Raw genomic sequence first — 16985 nt, 5'->3', positions numbered from 1 at the left:
CCCGCTGGCCCTCTAGCGTCTAGAAAGGATGTTTTTAGTGGTTGCATTCCCAGTAAAGGAGAGAGAGGCAGCTATTTTAACTCGGTGATCCTTTAGCAGTTCTAGCTGCTGATATAATAGGTCGGATCTTGCTGGAGTGGGGCATCTCGCAGCGTGCCCCGCTCGTTGGATTTTGTTCGGCACCCTTTCGCCCGAAACATTTTTTGTGCTGTAACTTGCTGGGAGCGCGAGCAGATAACGGCGCGTCGAGGGCAACGGGGAATCTGGGACATTAGTGAACGTCGGGTCCAACGGTCTATCTCCTTAACCAATGAGATTTAAGGACTGAGAAAGAAACAGAGGATGTCTTTTAGTTTTTTTTCTGTCAGTGGTCTTCCAATCAGGGGAACTTGCTTCTCCACCTTGCTCCTCTTCAGTGCAAATTGAAGAAGACTTTCTAGTTGTCAGCACTGTACACCAAGACTGATATCTTTTTGTGATTTGAGGGAGACAAACATGTAGCAATGGTCATCCCGTTTCAGTCTTTTAAATCCATTGTTTGTATAATTCTCCCTCTGAAAGTACTTGGTGTCATCACTGATTATTCAGCGGGGGTTTTTTTTAGGCTGTCAATGCCCTGAGGCTGTAAATACTTGGTGTCAGTTACATTAACCTTATGAATATTATAAAACCCAAGGGCTAATGTAACAGAAGTTGTGTGTTAGCTGCCTTCAGAAGCAATGTTTAGCAATTCAGGTATCACACAAGTCATTATAAAACGACATCCTTACTGCAGCTTGTGGAGAAGTACGTTATGTGCTGGTTAATTGGAACACTCTTAGTGGCAAGTGGCTTCTGAGCATTTTTATTTTGGCCCCCTTTATATTAAGTTTATTCCTCTCCCTGATCAGCTTCCCTTCATATCGTACCCCATTGCGGCGCCGAACAGTTCTGTTCCCCGGTTTGTTAACCTGCGGCCTAGAACCGGGAGGCACCAGTGATTGCTAACCTTCGACCCGGCTCCCCCAACATTAAGATGTCATCTGCTGAAATTCAACGGCTGTTAAAGGGAGATCATTTTCTTGGAAGAGTCTTTTGTTTCACCATGGTTGTAAGAACAGCTCGCTGGGACTGAGCAAAGCGTTGAGTTTGGCCACCGTCCTGTCACATCTGGAAACTTAGGTTCAAATTCAGCCCAGCCTGGTAGGGCGAATGTCTTTCTGCTAGCTGCAAGGATCCTATGTGAAATGAGTTTGGACTGGGTGTGAGTCCACAGCACAGAGCTAACAGTCATTTGGCGCAAATTGGGAAGTAGAAGCATTCACACTGGTGCAATACAGGGAACTCGTGAAGTTGGGATATAACACGTTGATATGGGCCGTGTCAAGGGAGCTTTCTTCTAGAAACATAGAAACATAGAAGACAGGAGCAGGAGTAGGCCATTCGGCCCCTCGAGCCTGCTCCGCCATTCAATGAGATCATGGCTGATCATCCAAACTCAGTACCCTGTCCCTGCCTTCTCCCCATATCCCTTGATTCCTTTAGCCTTAAGAAATATATCTAACTCCTTCTTGAATATATTTAATGGATTGGCCTCAACTGCCTTCTGTGGTAGAGAATTCCACAGGGTCACCACTCTCTGGGTGAAGAAATTCCTCCTCATCTCTGTCCTAAATGACTTACCCCTTATCCTTAGACTGTGACCCCTGGTTCTGGACTCCCCGGCCATCGGGAACATCCTTCCTGCATCTAGTCTGTCTAGTCCTGTACCTAACTGTGCTACCCTTGGCCTGGAAAAACTTGAGCCCCGATTTTAACCTAGGCCGCCCATCGGGAACGGGACGGGTTTGGGTCAGATGCCCGTTGACTTTAACGGAACGTAAAAGCGGGCAGGGGTGTAAAATGAACCGAGGTCCTGAACCCGCCTCTTTCCCGTCGGGTGGCTTAGGATAAAATTGGGAATTTGATGATGACACTGACTGCAAAAATAATGGGATAGCGTTCCAAAACTAAGCAACGATTGGACAGGCTGGGGGTGTTTTCTTTGGAACAGAGGTGGCTGAGGGGAGACGTGATTGAGGTGTATCAAATTATGAGGACCTATTTCCCTTAGCAGAGAGGTCAATAGCCAGGGGGCATAAATTTAAAGTAATTGGTAGAAGGATTAGACTGGAGTTGAGGAGAAATTTTTTCACCCAGAGGGTGGTGGGGGTCTGGAACTCACTGCCTGAAAGGGTGGTAGAGGCAGAAACCCTCATCACATTTAAAAAGTACTTGGATATGCACTTGAAGTGCCGTAACCTACAGGGCTACGGACCAAGTGCTGGAAAGTGGGATTCGGCTAGAGAGCTCTTTTTGGCCGGCACAGACACGGCAGGCCGAATGGCCTCCTTCTGTGCCATAAACTTCTATGTTTCTCTTTGCCAGCACTGACAATTCATTTTGACAAGCGCAAAAATTCCCCGAAGTAACACCCGGCCCTGTAGACAATTAAAACACCTCACCATAAAAATGCCAAATGGTACCGCTTTACAGATCTTTCAAAGAGGAATGTATTCTGTGTCCTGCAGATTCCTGGGACGCAGTGCAAAGGACAAAAGATGTCTCACCTCAGTTGAACCAGGCCACAATCATTGACCTGCACCCATCTTCCACCTACAACATCCGTATGTACGCCAAAAATCGCATCGGAAAGAGCGAGGCCAGCAACGAGCTCACCATCACCACGGACGAAGCAGGTGAAAGGTCAAAGGTCGAGGGTTGAACAGCTCGGGCCTTCTCTGGTTTTCAGTCCCCCAGTAACCAGATTAAAAACCCAGGCCCATTCGGGAAAAGAAATCTTGGGAAATTCCTCTCCGACCCCTAAGGCGATCAAAATTAGTCCAGGAGGTCACGACCCTGATAATTGTACGCTGTACCTACCTTTTGTGAAACAGGCGACGTCATTAGATGTGCTATAACCTGTTGCTGAGTTCACGCTTAGGATTCCTGTACGCCCTCCCTCTCTCCCCGAACTACACGGTACTGGTTGTGACATCCTTTTGTTTTACTACAGAAACATCTAATTATACCACATCGGCGGTTTGTCAGCATAATGTTCCTGATGATCCCCAGGTCACGGGGGCTCCTTCCACAGTTCCATATTGGGCACCTGATTGATTGTGTGTGTGTGTGTGTGTGTGTGTGTGCCTTGCCTATTCGATGCAGTGGGAGTTCTTGCTCTCTAATCAATCAGTGGTGGCGCAGTAAAACCCCATGTATCAGTCTGATTGAACCTTATCACAGTGATTGAAGAGGAATCCAATCTCACTGAAAGGGCTGGGCACTGACGTCATGCTGTGGACTATCAGGCCTCCTCGCTGATTGATCTGCAGAGCAGCTAAGGAAGAAGGATTTCGTAGCCTGTGCTTTTCTCGGTCACAGTGGACGGACATGGTTTATCCTGCTCCTGCCACCGGATTAGATTTTGTTGAGCAAAGCATTTAGCCTCCCTGTTCTGTCTGACCTTGGGACAGTTTATTTCAAACAGACAGTACTTGATTTGTGAAAGTATTATTCTTTTGCAGATGATGGGGGGGTGCGGCGGGCGGGGTGGGGGGGGGCGGGCGTTGAGGCGAAGAGCAATATCCGTACAAAAAGAATTTGAAATGTAGGATTGCTTTACCTCTTTCTTTCTTTGAATGGATGTGGGCAAACCAACATGCATTTTCGCTATTCAACAACAATTTGTATTTATTTATTTGATTCAGTTTCAGGATGTGGGCGTCGCTGGCAAGGCCGGCATTTGTTGCCCATCCCTGGTTGCCCTCGAGAAGGCGGTGGTGAGCCGCCGCCTTGAATCACTGCAGTCTGTGAAGATGCTCCCACAGTAGTTTTTCTTTGTAGCGGCTTGCTACAATTACGTGGCTTGCCAGGCCACGTCAGAGGCCAGGTACGAGCTGGTGTGGGACTGGAGTCACATGTAGGCCAGACCGGCTAAGGACGGCAGATTTCCTTCCCTAAAGGACATTAGTGAACCAGTTGGGTTTTTACGACAATCTGACAGCCTCACGGTCACTTTTACTGACACCAGCTTTACATATATATAGGAGAAAGGTAGCAAGGTGCAGGGCTTAAGAAGAAAGCTCCAGAGGGAAAAGGATTTGCTGATGTTTCCCTGCACGACGGTTTCATTAAGATATTAACTTAATACTAACACACTTTTCAAATTGCTTCCCACTTGATTCTCCTTTTCATCCTTGTACCCAAAATTACGTAGGGCTCCAAACATTTTCCTTAAGCCTTCATCAAGTTAATTGGTTTATTTTGTCTCCTCTGGCACCTTCAGTCCTTTCATTTCAAACCCTCCTCGAGCACACTTGCTCGCTGCCTTTTTGGCGGAATTCCAGTGGCTTTCAAGTAAGCCGACCCCGTTCTGCATTTGGAAGCCTCCTCTTTCAAGCCATGTTAAGGTTAACTAGCCAATCCTGCACTCCCAGGAGAGAATGGCGCTTGAAGGGAGAACCAGGCTAGAGAATCAGCACTGCAATGTTGTAGCCCTACACGTGACCCACGCTCCCCTCGACAGTAGCACCTCACTGGAAGTGCGTGATCGGGGAATTTATCCCATTGTCTCCAGTCATGCATTGTAGCCCTGGCGATTGGTGCTGATGTTACAACCTTGTATTGTTTTTAATTCTTTATTTTAAGGAAGGGTGCATGAACGGTTGCAAATTGCTCAGTTCTGAAAAGCCCATTACAGTATCCAATAATATCATTGGTAAAAATGCACAAGCAACGCAATGATGTATTTGCGGCCTAGTGATCATTTGATTGTGTAAACGGCATGTGGCTATGATGTGTCTTGTAGACAGGAAGAAATGTCGGGTGCCAGCAATCCACGGCCCTCCACTGTATCTCCAACAGGAGCATGAGGAGTCCACAGGGCCTTTACAAACGCATGAAAATGACGGGCAGGAAAAGACCAGCTGGTCCATCAAGCCTGCCCCTCACTCATGATGGCCGGAGCATCCTGACTAGACAATTGTGGCTGAGTTGATGAACTTGCTTAAAAAGGAGTTGGATAAATAATCAGGAAAAGAGTGGGGTTCAACTGTCGATCAGTGGGGGTATAAGAACATTAGAAATAGGAGCAGGAGTCGGCCATTCGGCCATTCGAGCCTGCTCCGCCATTCAGTAAGATCATGGCTGATCTTGCACCTCATCTCCACCTTCCCGCTCTATCCCCATATCCCTTGAGCCCCATAGTATCCAAAAATCTATCGATCTCTGTCTTGAATATACTCACTGACTGAGCCTCCACTGCTCTCTGGGGTAGAGAATTCCAAAGAATGTCCTTGGTCTGTGTTTCCTTGTGTTCTTACATTCCTCGCTGCTCCAGTGAAAGGAGTGCAGGAAGATGCTGAGGGCAGAGCCTGAGTATCATGGTGTTATATTTAGTGCCAGCCTCAGAAAACATGTAAAGAAAGCTATTGTGTATGATGGTTATATGTGTGTAGTAGATCGATGCCTGGGATGAGAGGGCTGTCCTATGAGGAGAGATTGAGTAGACTGGGCCTATACTCCCTGGAGTTTCGAAGAATGAGAGGTGATCTCATTGAAACATATAAGATTCTGAGGGGGGATTGGCAGGGTAGATGCTGAGAGGCTGTTTCCCCTGGCTGGAGAGTCTAGAACCAGGGGGCATAGTCTCAGGATAAGGGGTTGGCCATTTATGACTGAGATGAGGAGGAATTTCTTCATTCAGAGGCTTGTGAATCTTTGGAATTCTCTACCCCAAAGGGCTGTGGACGCTGAGTCTTTGAGTGTATTCAAGGCTGAGATCGATAGATTTTTGGACTCTAGGGGAATCGAGGGATATGGAGATAGAGCGGGAAAGTGGAGTTGGGGTCGATGATCAGCCATGATCGTATTGAATGGCGGAGCAGGCTCGAGGGGCCGTTTGGCCGACTCCTGCTCCTAATTCTTATGTTCTTATTGATGGGTGTATATTTCATTTGGTAGGAGGGGTAAGTGTGTGGGGGGTGTGCACAGTGCCGCGTGAGGAGAGCGGACTAATTCGCCCAGGTGTTTCTGGTTTCACTTTGGGTCAAGGCCTCATTGCTTACAGAAGCCCGGCTTCTCAGTTCCGTTAAGTCAGTGTGGCTGATGCTTTCCCTTTTATGTTTTAAACTCTCTCTTTAGCCCCAGACGGCCCACCCATCGAGGTTGTACTGGAATCTCTGTCTTCTCAGGGTATCAAAGTGACTTGGAAGGTAATTGAATTTGCGTGTAACCATTACACTAACTCTATCATAAGAATGGAAAGGTTGGAGGCCTCCTTACTCGTGCCTTACACTGACTGGGGTCAAAGTTGCTCTGCTCACTATGTATAGCGACATTGCGCAGATTTTTTTTGTTTTGTATTATTTGTAAATAAAAGGAACTGTTTTAAAGGATATCCATTAGTAACAGTGCATTGATAACTTGGGACAAGGTGCATGGCATTTTGTCAGCAAAACGCTCTCTTGCTGGTAGCTGAAACCATTACCACCTTGGTCGTAGAGTTTCATTGCCCCATTAAAAGACTATGGATACAGTGGATCGACCATTGCACTGCAAGAGGAATAAAGGTTTCATTTATCCAGGGCGTGCTGCCCTTTCTCCTCAGTAAGTGGGACTGCCACAATACATGATTGCACTCGAATAGAGGCGCTGGGTGGCACGGTGGGTCATTGCACTGCCCTTCCACTCGAATAGAGGCACTGGGTGGCACGGTGGGTCATTGCACTGCCCTTCCACTCGAATAGAGGCACTGGGTGGCACGGTGGGTCATTGCACTGCCCTTCCACTCGAATAGAGGCACTGGGTGGCACGGTGGGTCATTGCACTGCCCTTCCACTCGAATAGAGGCACTGGGTGGCACGGTGGGTCATTGCACTGCCCTTCCACTCGAAGAGGTGGGGCGGGGTGCCACACTGAGTTACTGCCCTGCCTTTTCATCACACTATAAGGGACTGGGTGGTGTTGTGATTTATTGTGTGCTCATTCACCTCCCTCATTAGGCACTTCTCCAGTGTTGGGATTACGGTCATTTCTGAGGTTGAGGGCAAGGAGTTTTACTCTACCTGTAAGTCATGCTGTCCCTCACTTAGAAATGCTTGAATAACGACGCTGGGTGCCTTCGTGGAAAAGAACTGACATTGACAATTGAGAATAACACTCAAAGCGATTGCAACCATCTTATACCTTCTTAATAAACTCCCAGGTGTTTGTTACTCAAGAGAGGTATGATCTATTTTTTCCATTACAGCAGTTTGATTATACAGTGAGAACACAATAATTTCATGAAGGAATCTGCAAGTGTGGCGATTTACTGAAACCCAGATTATATCTTGGTGTATATATATATATTCCAGATGAAGGCACCAGCCAGATATTTTGATGTAGTTTTCCAGATTCAAATTGATAATTTTTTCTGACCCCCTTTCCACCTTTACTTTCCATTTCCTTTGTCTAGTCCACCCTCCAACTGTGCTTCATTCTTTCTGTTAGATTTAGTGCAACAAAATATATTTAAAAATCTATTCAAATAAAACCCCTCAAACCAAACGATGTCTTCTATGTGTATCTGTGGTGTGCGTGTGGGAATAAATGTATGTGTTTGGGGAGGAGTATGAGGATGTGTGTGCGGTGGCTATGGATCAGTGGTTGTGGGGCGTGTGTGTGTGTGTTGGGTGGGGGGGTGGTGGGGTACGCACGTGTGTGTCTGAATAAATGTGTACATTTTTAGTGTTTGACTGGGAAATGTGTGTGTGTTTGTGGGATCCTTGTGTAATGTGTCTCTCTCTGTGTGTCCGTGGGGTCTGTGTGTAATGTGTCTCTCTGTGTGTCCGTGGGGTCTGTGTGTAATGTGTCTCGCTGTGTGTCCGTGGGGTCTGTGTGTAATGTGTCTCTCTGTGTGTCCGTGGGGTCTGTGTGTAATGTGTCTCTCGCTGTGTGTCCGTGGGGTCTGTGTGTAATGTGTCTCTCGCTGTGTGTCCGTGGGGTCTCTGTGTAATGTGTCTCTCTCTGTGTGTCCGTGGGGTCTGTGTGTAATGTGTCTCTCTGTGTGTCCGTGGGGTCTGTGTGTAATGTGTCTCTCTGTGTGTCCGTGGGGTCTGTGTGTAATGTGTCTCGCTGTGTGTCCGTGGGGTCTGTGTGTAATGTGTCTCTCTCTGTGTGTCCGTGGGGTCTGTGTGTAATGTGTCTCTCTCTGTGTGTCCGTGGGGTCTGTGTGTAATGTGTCTCTCTCTGTGTGTCCGTGGGGTCTGTGTGTAATGTGTCTCTCACTGTGTGTCCGTGGGGTCTGTGTGTAATGTGTCTCTCTCTGTGTGTCCGTGGGGTCTGTGTGTAATGTGTCTCTCACTGTGTGTCCGTGGGGTCTGTGTGTAATGTGTCTCTCTGTGTGTCCGTGGGGTCTGTGTGTAATGTGTCTCTCTCTGTGTGTCCGTGGGGTCTGTGTGTAATGTGTCTCTCTGTGTGTGTCCGTGGGGTCTGTGTGTAATGTGTCTCTCTCTGTGTGTCCGTGGGGTCTGTGTGTAATGTGTCTCTCTGTGTGTCCGTGGGGTCTGTGTGTAATGTGTCTCTCGCTGTGTGTCCGTGGGGTCTGTGTGTAATGTGTCTCTCTCTATGTGTTCGTGGGATCCTTGTGTAATGTGTCTCTCGCTGTGTGTCCGTGGGGTCTGTGTGTAATGTGTCTCTCTCTGTGTGTCCGTGGGGTCTGTGTGTAATGTGTCTCTCTCTGTGTGTCCGTGGGGTCTGTGTGTAATGTGTCTCTCTCTGTGTGTCCGTGGGGTCTGTGTGTAATGTGTCTCTCGCTGTGTGTCCGTGGGGTCTCTGTGTAATGTGTCTCTCGCTGTGTGTCCGTGGGGTCTGTGTGTAATGTGTCTCTCTCTGTGTGTCCGTGGGGTCTGTGTGTAATGTGTCTCTCTGTGTGTCCGTGGGGTCTGTGTGTAATGTGTCTCTCTCTGTGTGTCCGTGGGGTCTCTGTGTAATGTGTCTCTCTGTGTGTCCGTGGGGTCTGTGTGTAATGTGTCTCTCTGTGTGTGTCCGTGGGGTCTGTGTGTAATGTGTCTCTCTGTGTGTGTCCGTGGGGTCTGTGTGTAATGTGTCTCTCTCTGTGTGTCCGTGGGGTCTGTGTGTAATGTGTCACTCTCTGTGTGTCCGTGGGGTCTGTGTGTAATGTGTCTCTCGCTGTGTGTCCGTGGGGTCTGTGTGTAATGTGTCTCTCTCTGTGTGTCCGTGGGGCCTGTGTGTAATGTGTCTCTCTCTGTGTGTCCGTGGGGTCTGTGTGTAATGTGTCTCTCGCTCTGTGTCCGTGGGGTCTGTGTGTAATGTGTCTCTCGCTGTGTGTCCGTGGGGTCTGTGTGTAATGTGTCTCTCTGTGTGTGTCCGTGGGGTCTGTGTGTAATGTGTCTCTTGCTGTGTGTCCGTGGGGTCTGTGTGTAATGTGTCTCTCTCTGTGTGTCCGTGGGGTCTGTGTGTAATGTGTCTCTCGCTGTGTGTCCGTGGGGTCTGTGTGTAATGTGTCTCTCGCTGTGTGTCCGTGGGGTCTGTGTGTAATGTGTCTCGCTGTGTGTCCGTGGGGTCTGTGTGTAATGTGTCTCGCTGTGTGTCCGTGGGGTCTGTGTGTAATGTGTCTCTCTGTGTGTGTCCGTGGGGTCTGTGTGTAATGTGTCTCTCGCTGTGTGTCCGTGGGGTCTGTGTGTAATGTGTCTCTCTGTGTGTCCGTGGGGTCTGTGTGTAATGTGCCTCTCGCTGTGTGTCCGTGGGGTCTGTGTGTAATGTGTCTCTCGCTGTGTGTCCGTGGGGTCTGTGTGTAATGTGTCTCTCGCTGTGTGTCCGTGGGGTCTGTGTGTAATGTGTCTCTCACTGTGTGTCCGTGGGGTCTGTGTGTAATGTGTCTCTCGCTGTGTGTCCGTGGGGTCTGTGTGTAATGTGTCTCTCGCTGTGTGTCCGTGGGGTCTGTGTGTAATGTGTCTGTCTCTGTGTCCGTGGGGTCTGTGTGTAATGTGTCTCTGAATGTGTGTCCGTGGGGTCTGTGTGTAATGTGTCTCTCGCTGTGTGTCCGTGGGGTCTGTGTGTAATGTGTCTCTCTCTGTGTGTCCGTGGGGTCTGTGTGTAATGTGTCTCTCTCTGTGTGTCCGTGGGGTCTGTGTGTAATGTGTCTCTCTATGTGTGTTTGTGCATGGGGATAACTTGATCCTTCACTCCTTGGGTGATAGTCTGGCGAAGTTGATCACCCGCCCGTTACAGAACCTGCCCGATTTTTATTTCTATCATTTCACTACTCAAGTGGTGAAGGTGAAAATGACCCCTGCGTGTAGTTGTGTGCATTTATGCAAAGATAATCATGGTAGGGCCCGTTCCCCTGAGCCTCTGTGTATGTGTACTTGTGTATATGTCTATGTAAAGGTTATCATGGTAGAGCTCGCTCCATATTGTGTTACTAATATTCACCTTAAATTAAATCTGACAGAGCAATCACTCACTTCCCACTCATGTATTATTTCTGCCTAATTATTTTTGTGCCATATTTAGGATCTTTTATCATAACGAGTGGTGTGTGTAGCAAGGCCCAATATTGCTTTGTCAGTGCAAAAGTTGATTTGGGGTTTATTTATTAATGCGTTGTATGAAGCGCTGGTGATAGAAGAACTGAACTATCAGCTGTAGTTTTTGCCCTTTGGAACAGCTTTTGTTTTCCTTCAGTTTTAATTTCCAGAAACATCCTTCCAAGATCAGGATTCAGAGTCTGAGTAATGGACAATGGACCCGTTCTCCAGTCTGTATCAGTTGTTTGTAGGTCAAGTGTAGCATTGCTAGCTGTAGAGTCAACCGTGGCTTAGTGGGTAGCACTCTCCCCTCTGAGCCAGAAGATTGTGGGTTCACGTCCCACTCCAGAGACTTGAGCACAAAATCTAGGTTGATGCTCCAGGGCAGTACTGAGGGAGTGCTGCACTGTCGGAGGCCCTGTCTTTTGGATGAGATGTTAAACAGAGGTCCCGTTTGCCCTCTCAGGTGGATGTAAAATATCCCATGGCTCTGTTAAGAACATAAGAAATAAGAGCAGGAGTCGGCCATTTGGCCCTTTGAGCCTGCTCCGCCATTCAGTAAGATCATGGCTGATCTTCTACCTCAACTCCACTTTCCTGCACTATCTCCATATCCCTTAATATCCAAAAATCTATCGATCTCTGTCTTGAATATACTCAACGACTGAGCCTCCACAGCCCTCTGGGGTAGAGAATTCCAAAGATTCACCACCCTCTGAGTGAAGAAATTTCTCCTCATCTCAGTCCTAAATGGCCGACCCCTTATTCTGAGACTGTGACCCCTGGTTCTAGACTCCCTAGCCAGGGGAAACATCCTCCCTGTCAAGCCCTGTGAGAATTTTGTATGTTTCAATGAGATCACCTCTCATTCTTCTAAACTCTAGAGAATATAGGCCTAGTCTATTCAATCTCTCCTCATAGGACAATCCCCCCAACCCAGGAACCAGTCTGATGAACAGCAGGGAAATTGTCCACTGGTGTCCTGGCCAATATTTATTCCTCAACTAACATCACTAAAACACAGATTATCTGGTCGTTATCTCGTTGCTGTTTGTGGGACCTCATTGTGCGCAAATTGTCTGCTGCATTTCCCACATTACAACAGTGACTACACTTCAAAAAGTACTTCATTGGCTGTAAAGCGCTTTGGGAAGTCCTGAGGTTGTGAAAGGCGCTATTGAAATGTAAGTTATTTTCTTAACTGTAATGAAACAACCTCAAAACTCACTTCACACTGGGCGCTTGCTCCCGACGGATGGGGGAAGAATTCCGCTGCTTGGTTTTTACAGCGAAACTGTCAATTCCTGATGTTTGCAATTTTGCTATAAATAGTGAGCAGCAGAAATATCCCCCTTTTCCCACCCAAGAGAGGAGAACATCCGACGGCAGCACCATGCATCGGAGCAGTAATGCATGGAACCACAACAGTGGGGGTGGAGGCCCAATCCCTCACGGGACCAAATCGCGTTGAGACAAACGTCTTGCATGCGTCCTCGACAGAGACCTCACCTGTCAGTGTGCGAAAATGCATGACTTGAATCATAATTGTGTGCCCCTCCTTTCTATTCCCTGCCTTATGTTTGCTCAGGCTCCAAAGAAGCACTTGCAAAATGGATTAATCCGCGGCTATCAGATTGGCTATCGGGAGTACAGCACCGGCGGCAACTACCAATTCAACATCATCAGCATGGAGACAACTGGCGACAGCGAGCTCTACACCCTCGACAACCTGAAAAAGTTTACCCAGTATGGAGTGGTGGTCCAGGCCTGCAACCGAGCGGGCACCGGACCCTCCTCCCAGGAGATCATTGCTACGACGTTAGAGGACGGTAGGTCAACAACAACAATCACAGGCACCTATACTGCGCCTTTAATGTGGTAAAAAATGGCCCAAAGCGCTTCACAGGAGCGTTACCAGACAAAATTTGACACCGAACCACATAAGAAGAAATTAGGGCAGGTGACCAAAAGCTTGGTCAAAGAGGTAGGTTTTAAGAAGCGTCTTAAAAGAGGAAAAAGAGGTGGAGAGGTTTAGGGAGGGAATTCCAGAGCTTAGGGTCTCGGCAGCTGAAGGCACGGCCACCAAGGTTTGAGCGATTATAATCAGGGATGCTCAAGAGGGCAGAGTTAGAGGAGTGCAGATATCTCGGGGGGTTGTGGGGCTGAAGGAGATTACAGAGATAGGGAGGGGCGAGGCCATGGAGGGATTTGAAAACAAGGATGAGAATTTTGAAATCAAGGCCAACTTGTGGTGCATTTCTAGAGAGTCTGGAGAGCTTCTGGTTAATTTTCAACAAGTTCACACGTCACTTTTCGCTCCCTCTCACCCCCTCAGTTCATGCTGGCAATCTTCTCCTCCTTTTCCAATTCAACCTAGAACTTCAATCGCACTCCAGCCTGCCGATACTCTTCATCCATCTCCTTCCCCTTTCAAACTGGCTCTATTCTTTCTCCACCCCAATTAAAACTCTTTGCTCCCCAAAGCCCTTAAATTCTATCTGGCACATTCCTTCTCCCCCACCCATAAACATCTGGTCTTGGTCTTCTTCCCCTCCTCCCCCCAGTGCACTTCTCTAGGCTTCTTCCTGCCCCAAGTGCCATTCGTGGCTTCCACTACTCCCAACCTCTCCTTTCTTCCCTTTTATGCTCTTTCCTTTCACTTCCACCTTCACTTCATTTCCACTCTCCCCTTTGACCCCTTCCCTCTCCCCTTTCGCTCCTTAATTTTCCCATTCCCTCCCTTTCATTTCCGCCCTTCCCTCTCCCCACAGGCCCTTTCCTCCGCTTCATTTCTTCCCTCCTTTTTCCCTTTTTGCCTATTTTGCCTCCCCTCTCTCTTTATATCCGCTCTCCTGCTACCCATTATTTCTCCCTTCAATCTCTCTTAATTTCTCCCTTCCCCCTCTACTTTATTTCTGCCGTTCTCTCTCTCCTTTCCCCCGTCACTCTCCTATTCTTTTCCGTCCTTCTCTGTCTCCTTTATTTCCCCTTTCTCTCTCCCTTCATTTCCCCCTTCCTTCTCCTCATCATTTCATCCCATCCCTCACCGCTTCATTTCTTCCCTTCCCTCTCCACATTTCCCCATCACCCGCCCCTTCTTTTCTATCCTTCCCTTAGTGTCAGCTGTAGCTCAGTGGGTTGCGCTCTCTAGGTGGGAGGGGCTAGGAGTGAGCAGGTGCTGCTGGCTGCTTGATTACTGCAGGGAGTTGGAGTGAGTTTGTAAAAAGTTGGTGCTGGAATTTATTTTCAGGTTTTAAGGCCCCTTTGGTCCTTAAACAGCAGCCAGATGGATGTTGAGGGACCCGGAGTACCAGGCCCGGAGTGCTGGGCCCGGAGTACCAGGCCCCTCAGAGGACAACGTTCCCAGGATGAATTTAATCAGGGGAGAAAATGTTGGGGGAAGGGAGAAAAAAAGACCCAAAGATTTGGGCCGGGACCCCAGGAGTTTTGGAAAAGAAAACACGGTGGTGGTTCAGTACGAGGATAAGAAGATAGGAGCTTGGGATATTATCCACGTGGTGCATGAGAACTGTGGCGACGGAAGTTGCTTTGCCTGCCGGCCAAAGCCGAATGTTGAGTTCGAGGTGACGGTCAGTGGCCGAGAGGAGGTGGAAAGACTTTTACTGAGTTTGAAGGTTGGAAATACGTTCTTGGAGGCATTTCTGCTATATTCTGAAGAGGTGGTGGTCACAGTCTTAAACCTGCCGGTTTATATTGAGGACGATGTGCTAATAAAAAGTTGGAGTCGTGGAACATTAAAATTTGCTCGGCAGTAAAGAGGAGATACTATCCAGGAACGCGGGTAGCAGATGGAACCCATTATGTAAAGGTGCGGTTCCCAGACGGGGTGAAGTCATTGTCGTATATCATGAAATTTGAGACAATGGAAGGAGTGCAGTACTTCCGGGTACTGCATGATAACCAGGTGAAGGTTTGTTATTATTGTCTTGGGTGCGGCCATCTTGTAAGAAGCTGTCCAGACTTGTACTGTTATAATTGCGGCGAGTCTGGACACATCGCTCGGAGCTGCAAGGTGGAGAGCTGTGGGGTATGTCACAAAGGCCCCACCCACTGTGGGTGTGAGGCAGAAGGAAGCCCCTTGAGTGACAAGTAGATGGGGAGAAGGAGCAGGAGGTGTGAGTGGAGCAGCTGGAGGAGCGGAGCAAGTGGAGGACACAGCTGGTGAATGGAAGGAGAAAAGAGCGCAGAAAATTGTGGAGCAGAGAACTGGATGGAGATGGTGGAAAACACACCAAGTACGGTGGAAAAGGACAAAGACAGCAGAGGGTAGCATGGGTCGAGGGTGGAGTCGAGCCATAATACAGCTCAGCTTTCCCTAAAGAATCTGGTGTCCGCGGGAAGAGAGGAGGTGGGAGTGGGATGCAGGGTTAGTGTAAGTACTCCAAAGAAAGACAGGGAGTCGGACATCTCAGGGAGCAGGAGGGGGCATGACAAGGAAAGGGTGCAAGAGGCAGGAGCCTTAAAGGGGTAGCAGGACGGGAGCAGGGAGACAAAGACGCCAGAAGGGAGCAAGATAGGTACAGATGAGCCATTGTCCCAGAGAGAGAAGAAACGGGGAGCAAGGGTCAGCAGTGGAGATGAGGCCAAAGGGAGTGGCACTACTGGAGAAACCATGATAACAGGAAGACTCTCTAAGGGAGATTATGGGCTGGATTTTGTCAATGGGGACATGATGGAGGCGGGACTCCCACTTTTTGGGTTGTAGTCCCGCCTCCATCGACTTGTGGCCAACTCACGCTATTTTCCCTTGATTGACCTTGTTAAGCCCGCCCAGCGGGCTCAGCAGGCCAATTAAGGGACACCTGGTTACTGGTGACGTCAGTGATTGACATTTCATCTGTCGAAGAGCTTTTGACAGATGAAAAATCAGCATTTGACAGCTCTGTGAAGCTGTCAAACACTGACAATCTGTCTTCTAACTTGAGTCCTTCCACTCAGGCTCAGTTAGAGATCTCTCCAGACCAGAAAGCAGAGGCTGCAGCTTTTGACAGCTCAGCGGCCATTCTGCTTTCTGTGCCGGTGAACTGAGGGACTCCCAAGAACTGAAGGAAGGAAGCCTGCAGGAGAAAGTAAAGGTAAGTAAATCTTTGCAATTTTGCCACCGGTCCCGCCTCCAAACCCGCCACCTGAGCACCGACAAAATTCCCACGCTGTATCTGCAAGAAACCTTTTGGGATGAGGATATCCTAGAAAGAGTTTGGAAGGTTTGGAAGGGAGATGTGTTTGCAAGTTGCGCAAACAATAACCGTAGAGGGGTGGCTGTTTTGGTGAGTCCGTCCATGAAAGAGAACGTTGCCTTGGTGGACAAGGACACTGAGTGGAGATTTTTATGGCTAAAGGTAAAAATGGAGGCATTTAATTGCGACCTCTTTACTATCTATGCACCGAACAACCATTGCAAGCGGCGCGAGTTTTTTCAATGGTTATTCACTGAAGTGGCAGAGGCGGAAAACCCTTGTATAGTGGGGGATTTTAATGTATTTTTATCTGGGATGGACATTTCAGCCCAGATGACCTTTAAGGATGTTAACTCCAGAGGGATGATTGTAAATATTATGGCAAATTTAAATTTGAGAGACTTATGGAGGGATCAGAACCCCATAAAAAGGGAATTCTCCAGAAGAGGTTGGGTAGGTGATGTTTTAAAACAGAGCGAATAGATTTTGTGTTAATGCGGGAAGGGTTAAGTTCTGAGGTGATGGAGATTTATTACAAAAATGTATTTTTTAGTGACCACTCAGCTTTGGTTCTTAGAATTAGGAACAGCACAGTTAAGATCGGTCTGGAGTATGGATTTTAAACAAACAATACCTGAAAGAAATTGTTTATAAAGAAGGGATTTTAAATGTAATAAAGAATGCTCAGAAGGAACCTTTATTCTTGAAGGAAAGAAGAGTTTGGTAGGACAATTTCAAATAAGAGATATAAGTTTTTTCGGTACGTTATGGGAAAGAGAGAGCAGCAGCTAATCGGTATCGAGAAGAGAATATAAACAGAAGATTTACGGATATCTGTAAAGCAGTTGACAGAGGGGATAAGGGAGCTGAGACTAAGTTCCGGATTTTAAAGGAAGAGTGGGAATTATTGCAAGCTGAAAAATGCAAGGAGGCCATTCTCCATGCAAAGGCTAAAGATGCATTGGAGGGCGAAAGATGCACTAGATAGTTTTGAGAGTAAGAGAAGCTGCGACAGAGATTATCATTAATTGGAGAGTTGAAGGTTGGGGAGAAGATCATTAATGAATGTAAGAAGTCACACAACACCAGGTTATAGCCCAACAGTTTTATTTGAAATCACAAGCTTTTGGAGCGCTGCTCCTTCGTCAGGTGAAGACTTCACCTGACGAAGGAGCAGCGCTCCGAAAGCTTGTGATTTCAAATAAAACTGTTGGACTATAACCTGGTGTTGTGT

General features: G+C 47.9%; 1 protein-coding gene across 1 annotated transcript in view; it reads left to right on the top strand.

Moving 5' to 3' along the window:
* The window catches only part of LOC147107845 (cell adhesion molecule DSCAM), a 745787-nt gene that overhangs the window by 599131 nt on the left and 129671 nt on the right, over positions 1–16985 (top strand). Inside the window, exons 15-17 of the mRNA XM_086007196.1 lie at positions 2550–2717; positions 6163–6233; positions 12142–12382. Coding sequence (XP_085863322.1) covers positions 2550–2717; positions 6163–6233; positions 12142–12382 — 480 coding nt within the window. The remainder of the gene's footprint in view (positions 1–2549; positions 2718–6162; positions 6234–12141; positions 12383–16985) is intronic.

The sequence above is a fragment of the Somniosus microcephalus genome, chromosome 14 (assembly GCF_052327205.1).
Source record: "Somniosus microcephalus isolate GS21.2 chromosome 14, FLI_Smic_1.0, whole genome shotgun sequence".
Lineage (NCBI taxonomy): Eukaryota > Metazoa > Chordata > Chondrichthyes > Squaliformes > Somniosidae > Somniosus > Somniosus microcephalus.
The sequence above is the reverse complement of the archived record's forward strand: the minus strand, read 5'-3'. Positions and strand labels throughout refer to the sequence as shown.